A 20,776-nucleotide genomic window follows, 5' to 3' on the forward strand; every position below is an offset into this window, starting at 1 on the left:
GTACAGATTATACAATTTATTTCTTTAACTTTAACTTTAAAACTTTAAAGGTTGTAAAAAAAATATAACTACAAGGTTACCTCATGCATCCTCAGATTGATTGGCACATTGTTGGACGCACATTCAGCTGACAGATTGTCAGGCAGGAGTTGTCCTTCCACATAGGAGTTGTCTGCCTTTCCCTGGTCAACAAGCATATTAAGGGCAGGACCAATGTACTTCTTCACCAGTTCTGTGGCATCATACTCCTGTGCCCAAATACATTAATTATTTGAAATGACAAGCCATTTTACTTGCTTTTTTAATCTTTGATATATTGGTATTTTTATACATGATGATGATGATGATGATGATGATGATGATGATGATGATTATGATGATGATGAGCAAAATCACAATGCTTTGATGATAATGATAAGTGTCATGATAACAACTGCAATAATAATGGTGACCATGACAATGTATGTAAATAGATTGAATAATATAAACAAGAGGACCTGAAAGGCCCAAAGTCGCTCACCTGAGATAACAAGATATTATTGGGACAAATCTTCTTACCAAGTTTCACGAAGATCGGAAAATAAATATGGCCTCTAGAGTGTTAACAAGGTTTTACTAAAACCATTTATATATAAGGACAAATACCCCGCCCCCTGGCAGCCATGTTTTTCAACCAACCAGCATCATTTTTGAACTCGTTCATAATATTATTGCGATGAATCTTCTGACCAAGTTACATGAGGACCGGACAGTAAATGTGGCCTCTAGAGTGTTAACAAGATTTTACTATAGCCATATAAGGAAAAATGACCCGCCCCTTGGAAGCCATTTTTTTCAAGCAAACATAATTTTTTTCAAACTCTTCCAAGATATCATTGAGACCAATCTTCTGACCAAATTTCATGAAGATTGAACAATAAATGTGGCCTCTAGAGTGTTAACAAGGTTTTACTATAGCCATATATAGCCATATAAGGAAAAATGCCCCGCCCCTGGTGGCCATGTTTTTAAAGCAACCAAAACCATTTTCGAATTCATCCAGGATATCATTGGGACAAATCTTCTGACCAAATTTCGTGATGATCGGAAAATAAATGTGACCTATAGAGTGTTAACAAGGTTTTACTATAGCCATATAAGGAAAACAGCCCCGCCCCCGTGGTGGCCATGTTTTTCAACCAACCGGCATCATTTTTAAACACGTCCGAGATATTATTGGGATGAATCTTCTGACCGAGTTTTATGACGATCGGACTATAAATGTGGCCTCTAGAGTGTTAACAAGATTTTACTATAGCCTTATATAGCCATAAAAGGAAAAATGCCCCGCCCCTTGGCGGCCATGTTTTTCAAGTAAACGTAACCATTTTCGAACTCATCCAAGATATCATTAAGACAAATCTTCTGACCATATTTCATCAAGATTGGACAATAAATTGGCCTCTTGAGTGTTAACAAGGTTTTACTATAGCCATTTAAGGAAAAATGCCCTGCCCCCTGGCGGCCATGTTTTTCAGCCAACTGGCATCATTTTCGAACTCGTCCAATATATTATTGGGATAATTCTTCTGACCAAGTTTCATTAAGATTGGACAATAAATGTGGCCTTTAGAGTGTTAACAAGATATTACTATAGCCATATAAAGCCATATAAGGAAAAATGCCCCGCCCCTTGGCAGCCATGTTTTTCAAGCAAAGGTTACCATTTTTAAACTCATCCAAGATATTAGTGGGACAAATCTTCTGAGCAAGTTTCATGAAGATCGGAAAATAAATGTGGCCTCTAGAGTGTTAACAAGGTTTTACTATAGCCATAAAAGGAAAAATGCCCCGCCTCCTGGTGGCCATGTTTTTCAACCAACCGGCATTATTTTCGAACTCGTTCAAGATATTATTGGGATGAATCTTTTGACCAAGTTTTATGAAGATCAGACAATAAATGTGGCCTCTAGAGTGTTAACAAAATTTTACTATGACCATATATAGCCATTTAAGGAAAAATGCCCCGCTCCTTGGCAGCCATGTTTTTAAAGCAAACGTAATCATTGTTTAACTCATCCAAGATATCATTAAAACAAATCTTCTGACCAAATTTCATGAAGATTGGACAATAAATATGGCGTGTAGTAAGTTAACAAGGCAAATGTTGACGCCGCACGACGCACAACGGACGACGGACAAAAAGCGATCACAAAAGCTCACCATGAGCACGTTGTGCTTAGGTGAGCTAAAAATAGGTCACTTGGAATTATTAAATCTCTATTGAAAATATATATACCACCACGGTTGTTCCATTCGGTCTTCCTGTCAAAGCCTTGTTAATTGATTGATCGATCATCCTTAAATAGGTCAAACATGATTTAAATCACAATGTGCCTTACATTAATCGTTTGTCCTTGCAAGTATTGGAAAGGTCTTGTATGGGTCAAGATAATGTGAAATGCACTCACTGCTTACCTGCAATTTAGACTGGTCCCCTCTAAGAAATCCTGTGAAAGCTTTGATCCCCCATGGTGCTTTGATTGGGTTGGAGATAGGGGCAAAAGCACTCACTGACTGGAACTTGCCCGGATTCTTCAGTGCACAGATGAGTGCCCCATGACCTCCCATACTGGAACAGCAATTATTTATAGGATTTTTTATAGCTGATTCTCAGTCACATCATGGCACTCACTTAACCTATTAACATTGATACTGGGTGAACATGGTTAACTTGTACAATGTGTGCACAGTGCCAGCAAATGGCAACTGTACTACTTGAATCAGACACCAATCTCCTTGCATGTTGTCGTTATGTGGCAAGGATGGGTATTGAACCTTGATTTTGCATGTTTACCTTAACCAGAGCAAAACGCTTTCGCTGACAAATGGGTGGGAAGGATTGCTCAGACCAGAGAAAAGTTTAGCTTAACAAGGAGTCCTTCAGGATGGACCCACAAACATATGGACTCTTAAAATGCTCAATTAGCATTATGTGCTTAGTTGAGCTAAAATATAGGCATGGGATCCTTATCCACCATGAGATGTTGTTTTGCCCATAAGATCAATCTCCCTACCTTCAATTTTGCACTTGAAAAAGGAAAATATTCTTGTGTTGGAGACATTTCAATAAGAGGATAACATCCTGAGATGGAAAATCGTTCACCTCTTTGAAAGGGAGCATTTTGTCCTCATTTTGAGGGAAAGAACTGTGCTAAATATGCCATTTGGATTATCATTTGATAGCAATTAATCATTTCAAGTTGAACTGCTTTGTACATACCTATGACCAAATATGGACATTTTGTCTGGCAAACTGCTAAAATTAGCATTTATAACGTCTGGCAACTAAAACAAAGAACATATATATGAATTGCCAGCAAACAAATATTAGAGAACATTCACATTTACAATGTATTAAGATTTTAAGTAGAATGATTAGATGCAAGATGTCTGAAACTAAACGGCTTTCATTGAGATTGTTTTGAATGTTTATGAAGGTTTTGCTATTTTGTAGTTGTATTAGAGTATTAGTATTTTTTCACACATTTCATCTATGTATTGTGAACATTTGTGAAGATTTACATTTATGTTTTCAATTTTTATCAAACTGAACATAAGCATGATATAGAAAACATGGACAATTGTATTGTCTTACAAAATAAAGACACTTAAACATTCAGAAAAAAAATTCATAAAAGGGTTCTGATACAAATCTTGCCAACCTCCTTTGTAACATATGAATACATGCGATAGTTGGTCTTCCATTTCTCTTCTGTGGCATCCACATAGAAGCCTGCCCCAGACCCAAAGTCCCAGCTATCATCTTCACCCTCAATGTTTACACCTCCTGTAACACCAATAATTCATTATCATAACTCTTGATTGACTGGTCACTCTCCTGTAACATCAATAATTCATTATCATAACTCTTGATTGACTGGTCACTCTCCTGTAACATCAATAATTCATCATAACTGTTGATTCACTGGTCAATCTCCTGTAACATCAATAATTCACCATAACTGTTGATTCACTGGTCAATCTCCTGTTACGTCAATAATTCATCATAACTGTTGATTGAATGGTCACTCTCCTGTAACATCAATAATTCACCATAACTGTTGATTCACTGGTCAATCTCCTGTAACGTCAATAATTCACCATAACTGTTGATTGACTGATCAACCTCCTGTAACATCAATAATTCAGCATAACTGTTGATTGACTGGTCAACCTCCTGTAACATCAATAATTCACCATAACTGTTGATTGACCGGTCAATCTCCTGTAACATCAATAATTCACCATAACTGTTGATTGTCTGGTAAATCTCCTGTAACATCAATAATTCATCATAACTGTTGATTGACTGGTCAATCTCCTGTAACATCAATAATTCACCATAACTGTTGATTGATTGGTCAATGTCCTGTAACATCAATAACTCACCATAACTGTTGATTGACTAGTCAATCTCCTGTAACGTCAATAATTCATCATAACTGTTGATTGACTAATCAATCTCCTGTAACGTCAATAATTCACCATAACTGTAGATTGACTAGTCAATCTCCTGTAACATCAATAATTCATCATAACTGTTGATTGACTGGTCAATCTCATGTAACATCAATAATTCATCATTACTGTTGATTGACTGGTCACTCTCCTGTAACGTCAATAATTCACCATAACTGTTGATTGACTGGTCACTCTCCTGTAACATCAATAATTCATCATAACTGTTGATTGACTGGTCACTCTCCTGTAACATCAATAATTCATCATATCTGTTGATTGACTGGTCACTCTCCTGTAACATCAATAATTAATCATAACTGTTGATTCACTGGTCAATCTCCTGTAACATCAATAATTCACCATAACTGTTGATAATACATTATTGCTGATGAAATACTTTTCACATCTTGTTAAATCAATAACAAGGAAATTCGCTGGCTTGATATCTTTGATGGACATCAATGTTGTCAATATTTTTGGTCCTTAAAATGGATATTAAGCCTTGATCAAAATTTAGTAAAAAAAGAGCCATCATGACCCTGAAGCCCTCACCTGATTTCAATGTGCATCAATTGTTGTAAACTTAATTACGTAATTAGTTTTTGTCCCCATTTGAGCCAGATCTGGACTTGGTTTAGATATTGTCAAGATAAACATTCTGACAAAGTTTCATTAAGGTTGGGCCTTAAGTGTAGTTTCTACAGCTATAGGTAACAAGGTTTGTAAGTAACAAGATTTTTATTTCATTTGAACAGGAGACCTTCTTTTTTTACCGCACTTGACCCAGAATTCAAACTTGACCTTGAGATTGTCAAGGTGAACATTCTGACAAAGTTAAATCAACATTTAGTCATTAATGTGACTTCTAGAGCAGCAACAAGTTTTTCGAGGATTTGAACTGGTTACCTAGTTTTTGGACACACAGCCAAAATTTTAAGATGGCATAGATATTTTCAAGATTATCAGTCTGTCCAAGTTTCATAAAGACCGCGGAAACAAGTGCTGAATCAAAAATGGTAATAAGCTTAAGGGTGATGACGCACAAAGTTGGATTCCAAATATAGACTGATCATAAAAGGTTTAGCAATTTAATTTGAACATGTACGCCATGCCTCAAGTCAGAACTCACGTGGACTGGTATCCGGCGCAACCAAGATGATTCCTTTCTCTGCAGCGACACGCTGGGCACCAGCCTTAGACACAAAGTTCTGCTCAGTGCAAGTAAGACCTGTAAGTACACAAACAGCATGAACCCAGTTGATCATCAGTTTAAACTATTAAAGCATGGCTTAAGTTTTAATTAAATTGTTTTTTCTTTACTGGGATAAAACTTGCTTTAAACACTTAATTCTGCGGAACCACTCAATACTTTCTGCTGCTTATGGACACATTTTTATTGACCAAGTATTGTCAAATCAAGATGCTTTTGAAAATAAACTGTTGGAAGAAATAGAGGATATTTGTTCATGTCAGTGTAAGATCGTTTGGTATTTTATGAGTAATCATAAAAATATTTTTTCACGAGTGGCGCATATTTTTCTATGATCACGAGTGAAACAAGAGCACCGCCTTGCGGGTGCAGATCGCTCATCTATTTTCTTTTTAAAGGTGAAGGGACTCTCATTTTCAATCACAAAGGAGGGAGGGGTGGAGTGAAGAGGGGTGTATAGTGTGGGGGCGTGGACATTTATTACATTATCTTCCAAAAATGCGAAAAAAAAATGCAAAAAAAAATTCGCGGGGGGGGGATTCTTGGGTGCAATGGTAGGAAGGACGGTATTTCAAACATAAAATAATAATAATAACTATTGGTGTTTTTTAACCGTTTCAAAAAAGAATCGGGGGTGGGTGGGGTGGGGGGGTATAGTGTGAGGGTGTGGTGGTCATTTGTGAGATGATCTTTAAAAAAAAATTAATAATAACAAAAAAATAGGGGGGGGGGGAATTCGGGGGGGGGGAGGGGGAGGGTATTCTTGGGTGCTATGTTTGGACGGTATTTCAAACATAAAATAATAAAAATAAATAATTGTGTTTTTTTTAACCATTTAAAAAAAATGGGGGGCAGGGGGGAGTATAGTATAGTGTGAGGGTGTGGTGGTCATTTGTGAGATGATCTTAAAAAAAAAATAGGGGGGATGGGGGAATTGGGGGGTGGGGGGAGGGGGTATTCTTGGGTGCGATGGTTGGACGGTATTTCAAACATAAAATAATAAAAATAAATATTTGTGTTTTTTAACTGTTTCAAAAAAAAATTGGGGGAGTAGGGTGGGGGGTATAGAATAGTGTGAGGGTGTGGTGGTCATTTGTGAGATGATCTTAAAAAGAATTAGGGGGCGGATTCGGGGGGGGGGTATAGTATAGTGATGGTGTGGTGGTCATTTGTGAGATAATCTTAAAAAATATATATATAAAATAGGGGGGAATTCGGGGGGGTGGGGGGGTATAGTAAAGTGTGAGGGTGTGGTGGTCATTAGTGAGATGATCTTAAAATAAAAAAAATAGGGGGGGGGATTCGAGGGGGGGGGAATTCGGGGCGGGGGGGGGAGGGGGGTGGGAATTGGGGGTACTCTTGGGTGCGATGGTTGGACGGTATTCCAAACATAAAATAATAAAAATAAATATTTGTGTTTTTTAACCGTTTAAAAAAAAAACAATTTGGGTGGGTGGGGGGGGGTATAGTATAGTGTGAGGGTGTGGTGGTCATTTGTGAGATGATCTTTAAAAAAAAAGAAGATGATCTTAAAAAAAAATTAGGGGGTGGGGATTTGGGGAGGGGGGGAAAGGACACAGGGGATGGTTTGGATGGAGTCTATTGTGGTATGTCAGGTAAGATTAGTTTTGTCAAAGTAGCCATCAAATCTAATCATAAATAAAGAAGTTTTTTAGCAAAATTTAATAATATGACCTTGAGAGTCAAGGTCATTCAAAGGTCAAGGTAAAATTCAACTTGCCAGGTACAGTAACCTCATGATGGCATGAAAGTATTTGAAGTTTGAAAGCAAAAGCCTTGATACTTTAGAAGTAAAGTCGAAACACAAAATTTAACCATATATTCAAAGTTACTAAGTCAAAAAAGGGCCATAATTCCGTAAAAAAAACAACCAGAGTTATGCAACCTGTCCTTTTACTGTACCCTTATGATAGTTTGCGAGTGTTCCAAGTATGAAAGCAATATCTATGATAGTTTAGGGGTAAAGTGGACCAAAACACAAAACTTAACAATATTTTCAATTTTCTAAGTATAAAGGGCCCATAATTCCGTCCAAATGCCAGTCAGAGTTACATAACTTTGCCTGCACAGTCCCCTTATGATAGTTAATAAGTGTTTCAAGTATGAAAGCAATAGCTTTGATACTGTAGGAATAAAGTGGACCTAAACACAAAACTTAACCAAATTTTCAATTTTCTAAGTATGAAAAGGGCACATTATTCTGTCAAAATGCCAGTCAGAGTTACATTACTTTGCCTGCACAGTCCCCCAATGATAGTTAGGAAGTGTTGCAAGTATGAAAGCAATAACATTGATACTTAAGGAATAAAATGGACCTAAACACAAAACTTAACCAAAATTTTCAATTTTCTAAGTATAAAAAGGACACATAATTCTGTCAAAATGCACGCCAGAGTTATCTAACTTTGCCTGCCCAGTCCCCTCATGATAGTAAGTAAGTGTTCCAAGGTTGAATGCAATAGCATTTATACTTTCTGAGAAAAGTGGACCTAAACGCAAAACTTAACCGGACGCCGACGCCGACGCCAAGGTGATGACAATAGCTCATAATTTTTTTTTCAAAAAATAGATGAGCTAATAACGAACGATCTACCACTGACATGAACAAATTTTCTGTTTCTTTTATGCTTTATTTTCCTTTCGCTGAAAAGAGACCCTTTCTTACGAGGGTGCCTCAATACATTGAAATGATTTCATTGTGTTGACGAAATGACGTCCTTTTGTTGACAAAATGACGTCATTATTCCAGGGAAATTCTTCAGTTGAACTCTTTTACAATGTAAATAAACGGTTAAAAACGCATAAAATTAAAAGAAAATGTGTTGAATTCGGTGGAATATCGATTTTATTTAACTCGTGATCATACAAAAAATATAAACAAGGATATAAACAAGGGAAGTACATCTTGATATGATAATCTAAAAAATAGAAAAATGAATTCCGAAAATTTGTTCTTTTCACAGGTGAAAAGAACAATTGTGTTATTTTCACTGCTGTTATTTCACTGCAGAAATGTCATATTTTATGATTAGGTATAAAAGGAACATTAAACGTCTATATCATAACACGTGGCAGTTTAACTCCTGATCATTTAATGGAGAATACAAGATATCTCCATCTTACTGCATTTCTGGTTTTATATTTCTTTTGCAAAGAAATGGCAAATAACTTATTCTTACCAGAGAGCCAATAGAATACAGGACATTTCTTGACCTCTGCTTGTGGTGGGATGTACACACCAAACTTCATGGCGCATTTACATTCAGTATTGCATTCAAATAAAGAATGAATATATAATTGTTGGTTTATTTATTAAAAACAAATATAAGTCTATTCCAGTTTTAATCTGTGGTCACAGAGCTCTCGGAAACACTTAATAAAGCGTATTTGTCAGGGCTAAACATTAACCGACAAACCAACTTGCCCTGCCGGGCAAGTACTTAGAAAATCTACTTCCCTGAACGTAAAGCCGCTTGCCCAAACATGAAATATCACATAAACTGTAAACCTCATATTTTTTAATAAAGATCAAAATGATACACCACAAAACCTTTTTTATTTTTGAACATTTAACAAAATGATTACTGCAATTAAAGTCTAATGAAAGTCTAAATTACATGCTCTTTGTTCTTTTTAGCACTTGCCTGGGCGGACAACTAGATTATAAAATAACTTGTCCGGACCCAACCTTTACTTGCCAGGGGCAATAGGACAACCGTTTATGTTGAGCCCTGTTGTACGCATAGATTTGAATGACACCTATTTGAAACCAATTGAGAGTCCCCAGGACACACGTTTTTTGAACAACGGAGATCTTCAAGTCAATCCATTAACAAACAAAACCTGTAAAGCAACCTCCTATTTAAACTAAAGCCAACACACTTTTATTTCTTCACACCTGTTTATAATTGAATTAATCAAGTTCAGTAATGTTTCTAAATTGTTCAATAATTTTCCCACATCCAATCCTCTATGGAGCTAAGCCCTAATGCTATATCTGACAGCATGAGCATGCTTCCAGTAATGTAGCATTGATTAATGCTGGCCATATACTGTGATGAACAACATCAAAGGCTTTGCTAAAATCCATGATGGCAACATCCATCTGGTCTCTCTGCATGGTAGAAGCTACCATGATAAAACCCAAACGTTGGGATTCGCAAGACCGCCGGGCACGAAAACCATGTTGGTTGTCCACCAGGATATTACAGTTGTTAAGATGGTCTAAAATGTTACTAACAACAATATGTTCCAGCAATTTACAGGCAATAAATGTTATTGAGACTGGTCTATAATTACTAGCTTGGTACTTTTCACCTTTTTTAAAGATAGGAGTTACAAAAGCCATGGACCAGTCAGAAGGGACAGAACCAGAAATAAGTGATTTGTTAAAAAGTATTGTAAAGATAGGTGCGATTTCATTTGCACATACCCGCAAGATTCTGGGTTTGATTTGATCTGGCCCTGCGGTCTTGTAAGGGTTAAGTTTGAGTAGGAGTTTCTTAACAACATTTACCGTAATATTAATTGATGGTATGTTTTTATACAAACTATTACCAAGATCTTGATATGAGCTGTTTGTGTCATTAGTACAAACGGAATAAAATTGTTTATTTAAGACTTCAGCTTTTTCTTTGGGGTTAGATTTTAAGACCCCATCATCCCTCAAAGGTGCTACACCACAGGAGTCATTTTTAAATCATTTACGAACCCCTAAAACGTTTAGTTGTCCCATGTTGTTTATGTTCTGTTTCATCACATATTATGTTGTTCATGTAGTCCCAATGAGAATTACGACTTTTCTTTTGTATTTGTGATCTGATCTTAATTTTTGGAAGTAAAGTGCAATTTTTAGTCTTTTTCATTTTGCTTTAAGTCCGGTCACGTTTTTTCATTAGCTTTTTAATGCAGGAATTCAGCCATGGTAGATGCTGCTTGTCAGAAACAGTTTTAGTTGGTATGTATTTTTAAATAAGTGTGTAAAGACAGACTTTGACATTGTCCCAGAGCGTCTGGACATTCATATCATTTATATTGTTTACATTTATAAAATGTATTAAACCAGTTTTAATTTCGGACCAGTTAGCCTTGTCAAACAGAAGAATCTTCCGTTTCTCTTTCCAATTTATTATAGCAGAAGATAAAATATCAACAAAAGGGATGCAGTGATCACTAAAACCTGGAATGACCTTAACTGTTTCAGCTAAAGAAGGATTAGACAAGAAAAACAGATTAAGACATTTCTTAGTGGTATCAGGTGTCATTAGATTTTTCTCCTAAAATGAACATTCATATTATTAATTAAGAATTGACAATTATCCGTACAAAAACTGGTAAGATGAGATTAAAATAACTTCTTTGAAAAGTTAAAAAGGCGTGTATAGGATTTTTTGACAGCGGATTAAGTCTTTGTTAACGCCGAACTGCAGAATTTAATATGCTCTTTTCCCTCGTTAATAACTTATGCTTTCGGTTAATGTATTGAACAATTCAATCAACAAAGCTATCAATTACACCGAGATAAATAACTGGTTAAATGACAATCCTTACTTTCTAAATAATCTGAAAGAAAATAAGTTGATCGTCCCCGGAAACTTCAAATGACCTAACAACGTCCAAGCAATCATTCATCTCCAAAAACATAGTTCGCAAACTAATGTATGCAATCTGTTAAATATTCAACTATTTAATAAAAACTTCATTATATTTATTCAAAACGTACTTAGAATTAATGAATTATATAATAAAATGTTAGTGGCACGTATACGCATTAACCTCCAGGCGTATTAATAAGAATGTTGTTCCAAGATGTCTGCGCCCATGGACGAAGTTGACACGAAACATTTAATTTCTTGTTTTGTCTCAGGCAGTCCCTTAAAAATGAAATAACTTGCATATCGATGGTCCCAATTTAAAATGACGAACCTACATTTTTGGCATTTCGCGATTTTGATACTGTGCAAAGCGTGAAATCAATGCACATATACCCCCAAAACAACAAAATAGTTAACCAATCGCAACAGCTCCATAAAGTCACGTGATGTAATGACGAACCGCAATTGCTTGAAGTCAAAATAACGAAGCTGAAAAAAATTGTTACGTCGGCATTTTGCGCGCTTATTAATATATTAAAGTATCAATATAGCCATGTATGTTAAGGCAAATTGACGAAACGTAAACGTTCGCTTATAAAAAAAATAAATGATGTACATTTTATAGCATTGATAAACGCAAAAAGATATCAAAATAATATAAAATGTTGAGGTATTAACTTAGTAACTTGTGGCCGCAACTAATAGCTTGTTCCTACAACTTATTAAGTTGAGGTTTCAACATAGTAAGTTGTTCCTTCAAGTTAATAACTTCTGGCCGCAAGTTACTATGTTATAACCACAACTTAATGTGTTGTGGGAACAACTTATTAAGCTTCGACCACAACATAGTTTAAGCAATCAGATAGGCCGTTTCATCTTTACCGTTTTATCACGTTTAGTACCTGTATACGCGTAATATTGTGCGCCGATTTGAGCACTATCCCTGTAAGCTATGGATCCCGGGATTGAGTCCCTGTCTGAGCACTTGCCTTGTTTGCGACTGGGTTCAGGGTTCCATCCCCGGTCTGAGCACTTGCAACGTACGCGTCGGATCCCGGTTTCGAGTCCCATGTTTTTGGATTTGAACCCGGGACCCTTCTTGTAAAGGGCGATTCATCTGACCGGAGCTCGATCCCGGGAACCATCGTTTACGAGGCGAGTGCAAGATGCCTAAGTTTTCGACGGTCTGAAAATCTAATTAGGAGTTATCGACGGCCCCGGGTTTCGAATCATAGTACGAGCACTAGCCCTGAAAGCTTTGGGTCTCTAGATCAATCCTCGGTTCGAGGATTTACCCTATAAGCGACGGCTCGAATTCCGATGTGAGAATTTGCACCAACAGTGACCGGTCCCGGGTTCGAGCCCCAGTCTGAGTACTAGCCCTGAAAGCTATGGATCCCGGGTTCAAGCCTGTGTCTTACCACTTGCCCAGTAAGGGAAGGATCCCGGTTGCGACCCTCAGTCTGAGCGTTCGCACCGAAAGCTAAAGGTTCACACAGGGACTTGAACCAAACAGCCGTCGCTAACATACCATACTGAGCACTCGCCTTCTAAGCGACCGGCTGCCGAAATGAGCACAAGCTTCGTAAGCAACATTTCCCGCGTTCGAGTCCCGAAATGAGAGCTAGCCTCGCAAGCTATGGGTGTTCTGGTTCTAGCGCCGGTCTGAGCACTAGCCCTGTAAGCTATAAATCCCGCATTTTTCGGGTCCGGCGCTAAGACTAGGACTTTGATCAGGGTCCGTTCGCTTAAATGGCAAGTACTTAAACCGGGATTTGAGCCCGGGGCCCATAGCATACAGGGTGAGTGCTCAAGCAGGGCATCCAAACCAGGATCCGTTACGTAGGGAGCGAATGCTCAGACTGGGATCCAAGTCGCTTACAGGGAAAGTCCTTAGACTGGGGCTAAAACCCAAAGACCCATCGTTTAAAAAGGGGGGTATCAGACCTGGATTCCCAACCGGAATCCGTCGCTTATGTGCCTAGTTTTCACACCAGGGTTCAAACCCTGAACCAAGTCGCTAACTTGGCGATCTCTCAGATAGGGGCTCAAATCTGAAATCCATGGCTTACATGGCAAGTGCTCAGATAGGGCTCGAACGGGGGATCCATAGCTAACAGGGATAGTGCTCGAACCCGAGCATCTAGTAAAATAAGGGGTACTAATTGTGATAAAACGGTAAAGATGAAACGCCCGATCTTATTGGTTAAACTTAAATTAGTGGCCTCAACATAGTTAGTTGGTCCCACAAGTTATTAAGTTGAGGCAACAACTAATAAGTTGTGGGAACAAGTTATGAAGTTGTCGCCACAAGTTTCTGAGCTGAGGCCTCAACTTAATAAATAAATTGTTTCCACAAGTTATTTAGTTGAAGGAATAACTTAATAAGTTAAATGAACAAATTACTAGGTTGAAGTTTTGGGAGCAAGTTATGAAGTTGTGGCCACAAGTTACTAAGCTGAGGTCTCAACTTAAACAGTTGTGGGGACAACGTACTTAGTTGTTTCCACAAGTTATTTTAAAAATTGTTCCCACAAGTTACTAAGTTGAGGCCACACTATAAATAAATAATTGCGGTTGTCACCTCTGTTCCACCGTGTAAAACAGAAAAACACGCATTGCTTTGCTATATCTTACGGAAAAAATGGACAAATTTATTCTATTGAAACAAAATCTCTTACAATAAGCTGTCCAATTTGCCGAAACATCACATAAATGCAAGTCTAAATGACGAAGATACATTTTACAGCAGATTTATTAACTTAACGTCAAATTAGTTCCATACGAACATGGTTCATCATGCGACACTTTTAAAAATGTTTAAAATAATCTTTATTTGACTTTGTGCAAGAAATGTTTAACAAAAATACGTCTCCTGAAAACTTGTGTTTTTGTAGGTTCGACATTTTAAATTGGGACCATCGATATGCGATGGCTACAGACTCAGATCAACTGAAAAAGATGTGGATTGTTTACATGCAATGCTGTACAACAATTTCATATGTTATGTTTTCATAAATGTATGATTGTATTAAGCAATTTAAGGTAAAAAATCCTGAGCTCCGACGGGGGATGAAACCCGCGACCTCCAGAGTGGTAGTGAAACACTCTAACAGCATCGCTAAAGAGCTTGCCCAATAGCAAGGCTGTTGGAAGTGACCATAAATCACGACACTATCTCGCCTCTTAATGTTTCAAGGCCCAGACACGCCCGCTACAGCTTGTCTTGCATCATCATGGCCCACCAAGAAACCATTTAACAGCTCACACCCACTTTATGTTCGCCTCGTCGCCATTATAGTGAAGCATCCTGAGCTCCGACAGGGAATTGAACCCTGGATCTCTAGAGTGGTAGTCAGACTCTAACTGCGTTGCTAACGAGCTAGCCCAATACCAAAGCTATTTGAAGTGACCATAGATCAATACACTGTTTTAGTTGCAATAATCCTACTCCTATAAATATGAGGTCGATATACATCGACATCGTAATCGGTAGATTATGTCTTTGCCTGCAATTAAATGTGCAACAATAACTTAGTGTAATTATTAATACCAATAGATAGATGAGTGTTTACTTTTTTCAGATTTTGTTACGATTGCAACCATTCTAGGGACTGTAATACTGGGTAAATATCATACTTGAAATGACCACCTATATCCAAATATTATGGTTATATTGAATTGATCAGTCTTTACATGGTGATCTTAATATGAGCACATTCATATTTTGCGATGATATTTATTGTCTGGCAAACAATGAAGTTTGAGAGAGCATTTATATTGGAGTTGCTCTGTTGGTCTGTTCGTCATTCACTCAGTAAGTCAGTTTGTGGAGCAAACTGCTTTCACATTTATCAAGTCTTAAGTGATAAAATTAAAACATCAAATGTTTCAGATATGAAAATATTCTACCTATTTCAAATATAATAATAATCAAAAATAGGGTGTGTCATTATCTCCCTTTTTTTAAATTCAAGTGAGATTTGTATTTTTCTATGCAGTGCCCAGGTTCAGTTTGACATGAAGATGCAATACATAGGAAACATAATAAATTTAAAAAAATGATCTAATTGTTGCTTGATTTATTGTACACAGGTTAAATGTTAAGAAAAGAGTTCCTTGTACTGTAACAAGTACTATATTTATACTTTCAAATAAACTCAGCATTTGTGGTTTGGGTGTGTTTCTATTTATAATTAGCTAGAATACACTTTCACTAGCCCTGTGCTTTCAGGCTTAAACACAGTTTCTTTCATATCTCAATTTCATTATCTCTTGTATTCTTAGACTTATACATCATAATTTCTTTCTTGTCAGGGCGTCCTGATATACTTCTTCACAGATCTCCTACAGAGAGCACTTGCTGTCCAGTCAAATACTCTAAGAGTAAGACTTTGGTTATTTGAAATACAATAACTATGTTATTACTCTCTACGAAACCTTTAAGTACTGTTGCAAAATAAGGAGCGTAAATTGATTGCATCTGATAAACATTTCTATGTCAGATGAATTGGTTACGTGCTCAGCCATCCAAATGTAGATTTCACCATACCATAATTGCAAACTGAAAAACTATGCATAAATAGTTCAATATTGTATGATTGTATCATTATAAAAAATGTGAAGGAACTCCTGTAAATACACCATACACACATCAACCAAAACATTTCCTAATAAGGCTTATTCTTATAATAAATTTGAAAGATACTATAATGTCTGTGATTTAGCTTCGAAATGTGTGCTTGTACAGGTGAGGGAGAGAAGTTTTCTAATAAAAATACAAGCGAGTTACCTGTATAATGCGATATAATTTCTGGAAAATATTTTATTTGATGATAATATACATCCCTGTCAACAGCAGGTGGATCCATTCCAAGTAGGTGAGGAGACAGAGTTCTTGATGGACGATGATGCAGGTGATTTGCCTGATGAAAATGGTAAAATAAAATAGGTCATTGGTGAAAACTGTGAAAACAATGTATATGTATAATGATTTGATATACCAATTAGATTTCGTTGAACTTTAATAAAATAGCAAACAGTAAATAATGTTCAAACTTATACTTATCAACATAATTAACAGGTAATAAACCACATTGAAGTAATGACCTAACGATATATAAATGAAAACCCATGTATTCATAATCATTTCATATCTTTAGCTAATGTTATGTACTTAGCTCTAATACCTCACATGTACCATGTTATGCCAAGGAATTATAATATATTCCAAATGAAAAAATCTATATATGTCTTCCAAATAGAACAGAAACATTTACAATAAACATTTCCACTTGATGCATATTTTATTATTTTTGCCACTTTTATCTACTTTTCTGTGCCTCGATCACTAATTTTGAAGACTTTACGTTTAATTACATCGGAACTGGAATAAGTGTATTGTGACTTAACGACCAAAATAAATATTTGAAACTAAGTTTGACCAAGACATTTGAACGGAGGATATGGGTCTTACACAAGAAATTCCAACTTCTTATTTTTACTATGTGTTGTAAGTCAGTTTAAGACTTCATGAGTTATTATTGCAGTATTGTTGTACGGTTACATAAATGTGGCTACTTGAGTTGTAACGACTTTTTTTCAAAACCTAATGACCTAGTTTTTGAAACACAGCCAGATTCGAAGTTTCATCAAGACCCGGGTCCTAAGTTCAGAAAGATCATAAAGGGATGTAGAACTATTTTCTATCAGAACATGTACCTCGTTCCACAGGTAAAGACTCACGTTGACTGGTATCCGGCGCTAGCAAGATGATTCCTCTATCTGCAGTCACCCGCTGGGAACCAGCATTCATCACAAAGTTTTGCATAGTAAGACCTGTAAGTACACAATAAGCACGGAACCAGTGTTTTAATATTTTGGGGGCAGGGGATATATTTTTGACCAAATTTCGAGTTCCGAAAGGCCGCAAACAGTCAAATCAATTGCATCAAAACAGAAAGTGACACAAGAAAGCCTTTTTGTGTCAGTGTCATAACATAGGCAATATACATTGAAAATACAACCAAAGACAAGGCTGGCTTCTTCACTTGTGAAACTATGGCCCTTGATCTTTCCCCCCACCCACCTCATTTTTAATGAAAAATTGAGAAATTTGACCCATTTCATGGCATGCACAGACATTCAAACAGAATGCAATCCTTGTTTTGGCTACATTACTCATTAATTTCATCCCTGTGCTTTGTTTATTTACCTAGAAAAGTGTCTCCCATACGTTTAGATTTTTCACAATTTACCTTCAAAGTTTTGTTCTGTTTCTGCAGCGTGAAATATTGACTTCCGACCAAAGTGAAAACCTCCTTTTTGAAGATTCAAAATTTCCTTGCTATGGAGCTGTGGCTAGTTTTAATGTTTTTTTCCAAAATTTTGAGACATTCTTTCTACAACCTAACACAAGAAATACATCTTATAAATACCTAATTGATTTTTAAAGACCATAGGTAACACCTACCCTAAAGATATGTAATTTTCATGGACCCCCCTTTCACTGATATATCCCCTGCAACCTTTACAATATTTCTGTTTTTAATCTGGTTATCAGTTTTATACTGTTCTGTTTCTTGATAGTCTTTTATCTACCGAGTTTTATCATATGCGTTTCAAAATTGGATATGGTTATTATTAACTTACGTTTTAATAAATTGGCCCTCGTTGCAATCGTTGTGGTAAAAATAATATAGAGAAGAAAAGGAACTTTAGCTTTAGTTTAGTTTACACTACGTGTTTTTATGTTGCTCAGAGTACATAATATCAAAAGCTCTACTTTTAGTTATGGCAGCCTAAGTTAATGAGGTAGTAGAATTGTATAATTTTCCAATAGAGGTAATATAGAAGGTTTTACCGAGTCAGTATGTATGCACTAAACTGACCAAAAATGATTCAGCGGAAGACATTGCGTATGTTTAAAAGCGTAACATGTTCTCACTTGAGTTCAGCATGAATCATTAATGATCAGCCTGTCACGTTGATATTATCAGTATTTGAAAAGATGGGTCCAGATGAAACGTTGAAACAATGGGGTATTTAAAAACTTAATGGATCCCTAGCTTTTCAAGTCAAAACGTATTTGAAAGATTCAAATGTGCATTTTTTATTGAAAGCATTGACTATAAAATGGATTAAGATATTCATAATCAATTTATTTTCATATTAAAGAAAATACCCCATTTTAACCTTTTCAGTTCATGATTGTTATTTTCACACACTTTTGCTAAAGCTTACATAGAAGTTTTGATTAAGTGCATGATCCATTCCATTAATACAGCTCATAATTAAGTTAGCTTGATTGTACTCTTTAAATATATTGATATATGTTAAAGAAATCACATTTGAAACAAATAATATACTTTCCCGATGATGATTACCAATCGTACTAAATATTAATATAGTAATTTTAGACAGTTTACAAATTGTGTTATTCATGGTTGTACTATGTTTTATTCATATAACACTATCCACATCTTCAGGCACTCTGCGTTCAATACAATAAGGTTTTGGTTTAGTTGTGTTCAACTCAGTTAGGGTTTTCGCCGTTTTCAACATTATGTCAGTTATACTAAGGCTGTCGGTTCATCAACTGGAACCTTTTCTGGGTTTGCTGGTTTATCAGTATTAAGTGCACACACGTATGTCAGTAACGGCATACCAGCGAATCACCTTCTAACTGCGGTCGCAAGTCGGACAATCTAATTATTATAGACTCAATTAATTGAACATTTTGACACATTGACGGTCATTTAGTCAGAATGGTTTCCTGTGCGTGAGTACGGTGCCATTGTTAAGTATGCATTTTTATTTACTATGTACATAATTGATTAAGACAAATGAACGTTATCAACGTATTACTATTTTTTAAATGTCTAATTCAACTAGAGCGTTGTCACAGAGATGTGTCGTATACCCCCACATGCAGCATTGGCACAGACTATTTTGCATGCTATCCAATGATTGTGAACATTACACGTACAGAGTAATTTTAAAATCTCAAAATGAATGACATAGTTATGGCCGGCCATTGTTGACCTTTGAACTAAAAGTGTGACCTTTATGTTGCAGATATCGAACTAATTCTTTAGTATGACACGCCTTGCAATGATAGTGGCTCGGAAAAGCTCATTTATGGCCATTTTTGACCTTTGAACTCAAAGTGTGACCTTGACCTTGGAGATATTGACGTATATCTTTCGCGCAACACACTTTATCTAATAAACATGAACAAGTGTGACAAATGATTTTAAAATCTCACAATGCACGACATAGTTATGGACCGGACAAACTCATTTATTGCCAATTTCGAACTTTGAACTCAAAGAATGACCTTGACCTTGGAGATATTGGAGTAATTCTTTCGCGCAACACACTGTCCAATGATGGTGAACACATGTGCCAAATGATTTTAAAATCTCACAATGAACGACATAGTTATGGCCCGGACAAGCTCATTTATTGTCATTTTCGAACTTTGAACTCAAAGCGTGACCATGACCTTGGAGATATCCACGTAATTCTTTTGCGTGAAACACCGCCCAATTAAGGTGAACAAATTTGCCGAATGATTTTAAAGTCTCACAATGAAAGAAATAGTGATGGCCCGGACAAGCTCCATTTTTGACCTTTGAACTCAAAGTATGATCTTGATCTTGGAGTTATCGACGTAATTCTTTCGCGCCACACACCGTCCCATAATATTAACAAATGTGCCAAATAATTGTACAGCTTCGCAATAAACAACAAAGTTATGGCCCGGACAAGCACTTGACTTTTGAACTCAAAGTGTGACCTTGACCTTGGAGATATTGACGTAATTTTTTCGCGCGACACACCGTCCAATGATGTTGAACAAATGTACCAAGTCATCTTAAAATCTAACGATAAATGACTTAGTTATGGTCCGGACAATCTTTCGGTTCAAAACGCACTAAGTGACCCCGTGACCTAGTTTTTTACCTGACATGACCCATATTAAAGCTTGGCCTAGACATCATCTAGATACAACTTCTGACCAAGTTTGGTGAAGATCGGATGAAATTTTCGGGACAGACAGACCGACAGACAGACAGACCGACAAAGTGACTCCTATATAGCCCCAATTACCAGTAATGGGGGTATAATAACTGCATAATTATAAAGCAAAATGCATGAAAACACTTTTACATTTAGTTCAATTCAATGTATATTTGATTGGATATATAACATCGCATGCATTAAATTGAGAAATATGACTTTTTAATGTACGATAAATCGTGCAAAAACTTGCGAGGTTTAATGCAACTCTTTGGAACTATTGTATTGCCCATTTACGCAGATTGAATCATTCCACGCACTTCACAAGTAAACAATTGAACAAAATTTGTATTGAGTGACGTTAGGAATCGCTTCGACGTGTGTATGTATGTTTGTATCTTAACATTAAAAAAACATATCAATT

General features: G+C 36.5%; 2 protein-coding genes across 8 annotated transcripts in view; one reads left to right on the forward strand and one right to left on the reverse strand.

Annotated features, from left to right (window-relative positions):
* LOC127833809 (uncharacterized) overlaps positions 1-20,776 on the forward strand; it is a 104,067-nt gene that overhangs the window by 12,786 nt on the left and 70,505 nt on the right. The gene's annotated exons all lie outside the window — the stretch shown is intronic.
* Positions 1-20,776, reverse strand: part of LOC127833811 (S-formylglutathione hydrolase-like) — a 67,375-nt gene that overhangs the window by 1,140 nt on the left and 45,459 nt on the right. For 2 of the 7 annotated variants that reach the window (XM_052359263.1, XM_052359270.1), the window contains exons 3-7: positions 5,633-5,731; positions 3,705-3,829; positions 3,263-3,327; positions 2,458-2,611; positions 81-248 (exon numbers count right to left, since the gene is read on the reverse strand). The exons of 1 other annotated variant lie outside the window; for it this stretch is intronic. In XM_052359263.1, coding sequence (XP_052215223.1) covers positions 81-248; positions 2,458-2,611; positions 3,263-3,327; positions 3,705-3,829; positions 5,633-5,731 — 611 coding nt within the window. The remainder of the gene's footprint in view (positions 1-80; positions 249-2,457; positions 2,612-3,262; positions 3,328-3,704; positions 3,830-5,632; positions 5,732-20,776) is intronic. 4 more of the 7 variants (XM_052359264.1, XM_052359271.1, XM_052359265.1 and 1 more) reach the window with 3 other exon arrangements.

This window comes from Dreissena polymorpha, chromosome 6 (assembly GCF_020536995.1).
Source record: "Dreissena polymorpha isolate Duluth1 chromosome 6, UMN_Dpol_1.0, whole genome shotgun sequence".
Taxonomy (NCBI): Eukaryota; Metazoa; Mollusca; class Bivalvia; order Myida; family Dreissenidae; genus Dreissena; species Dreissena polymorpha.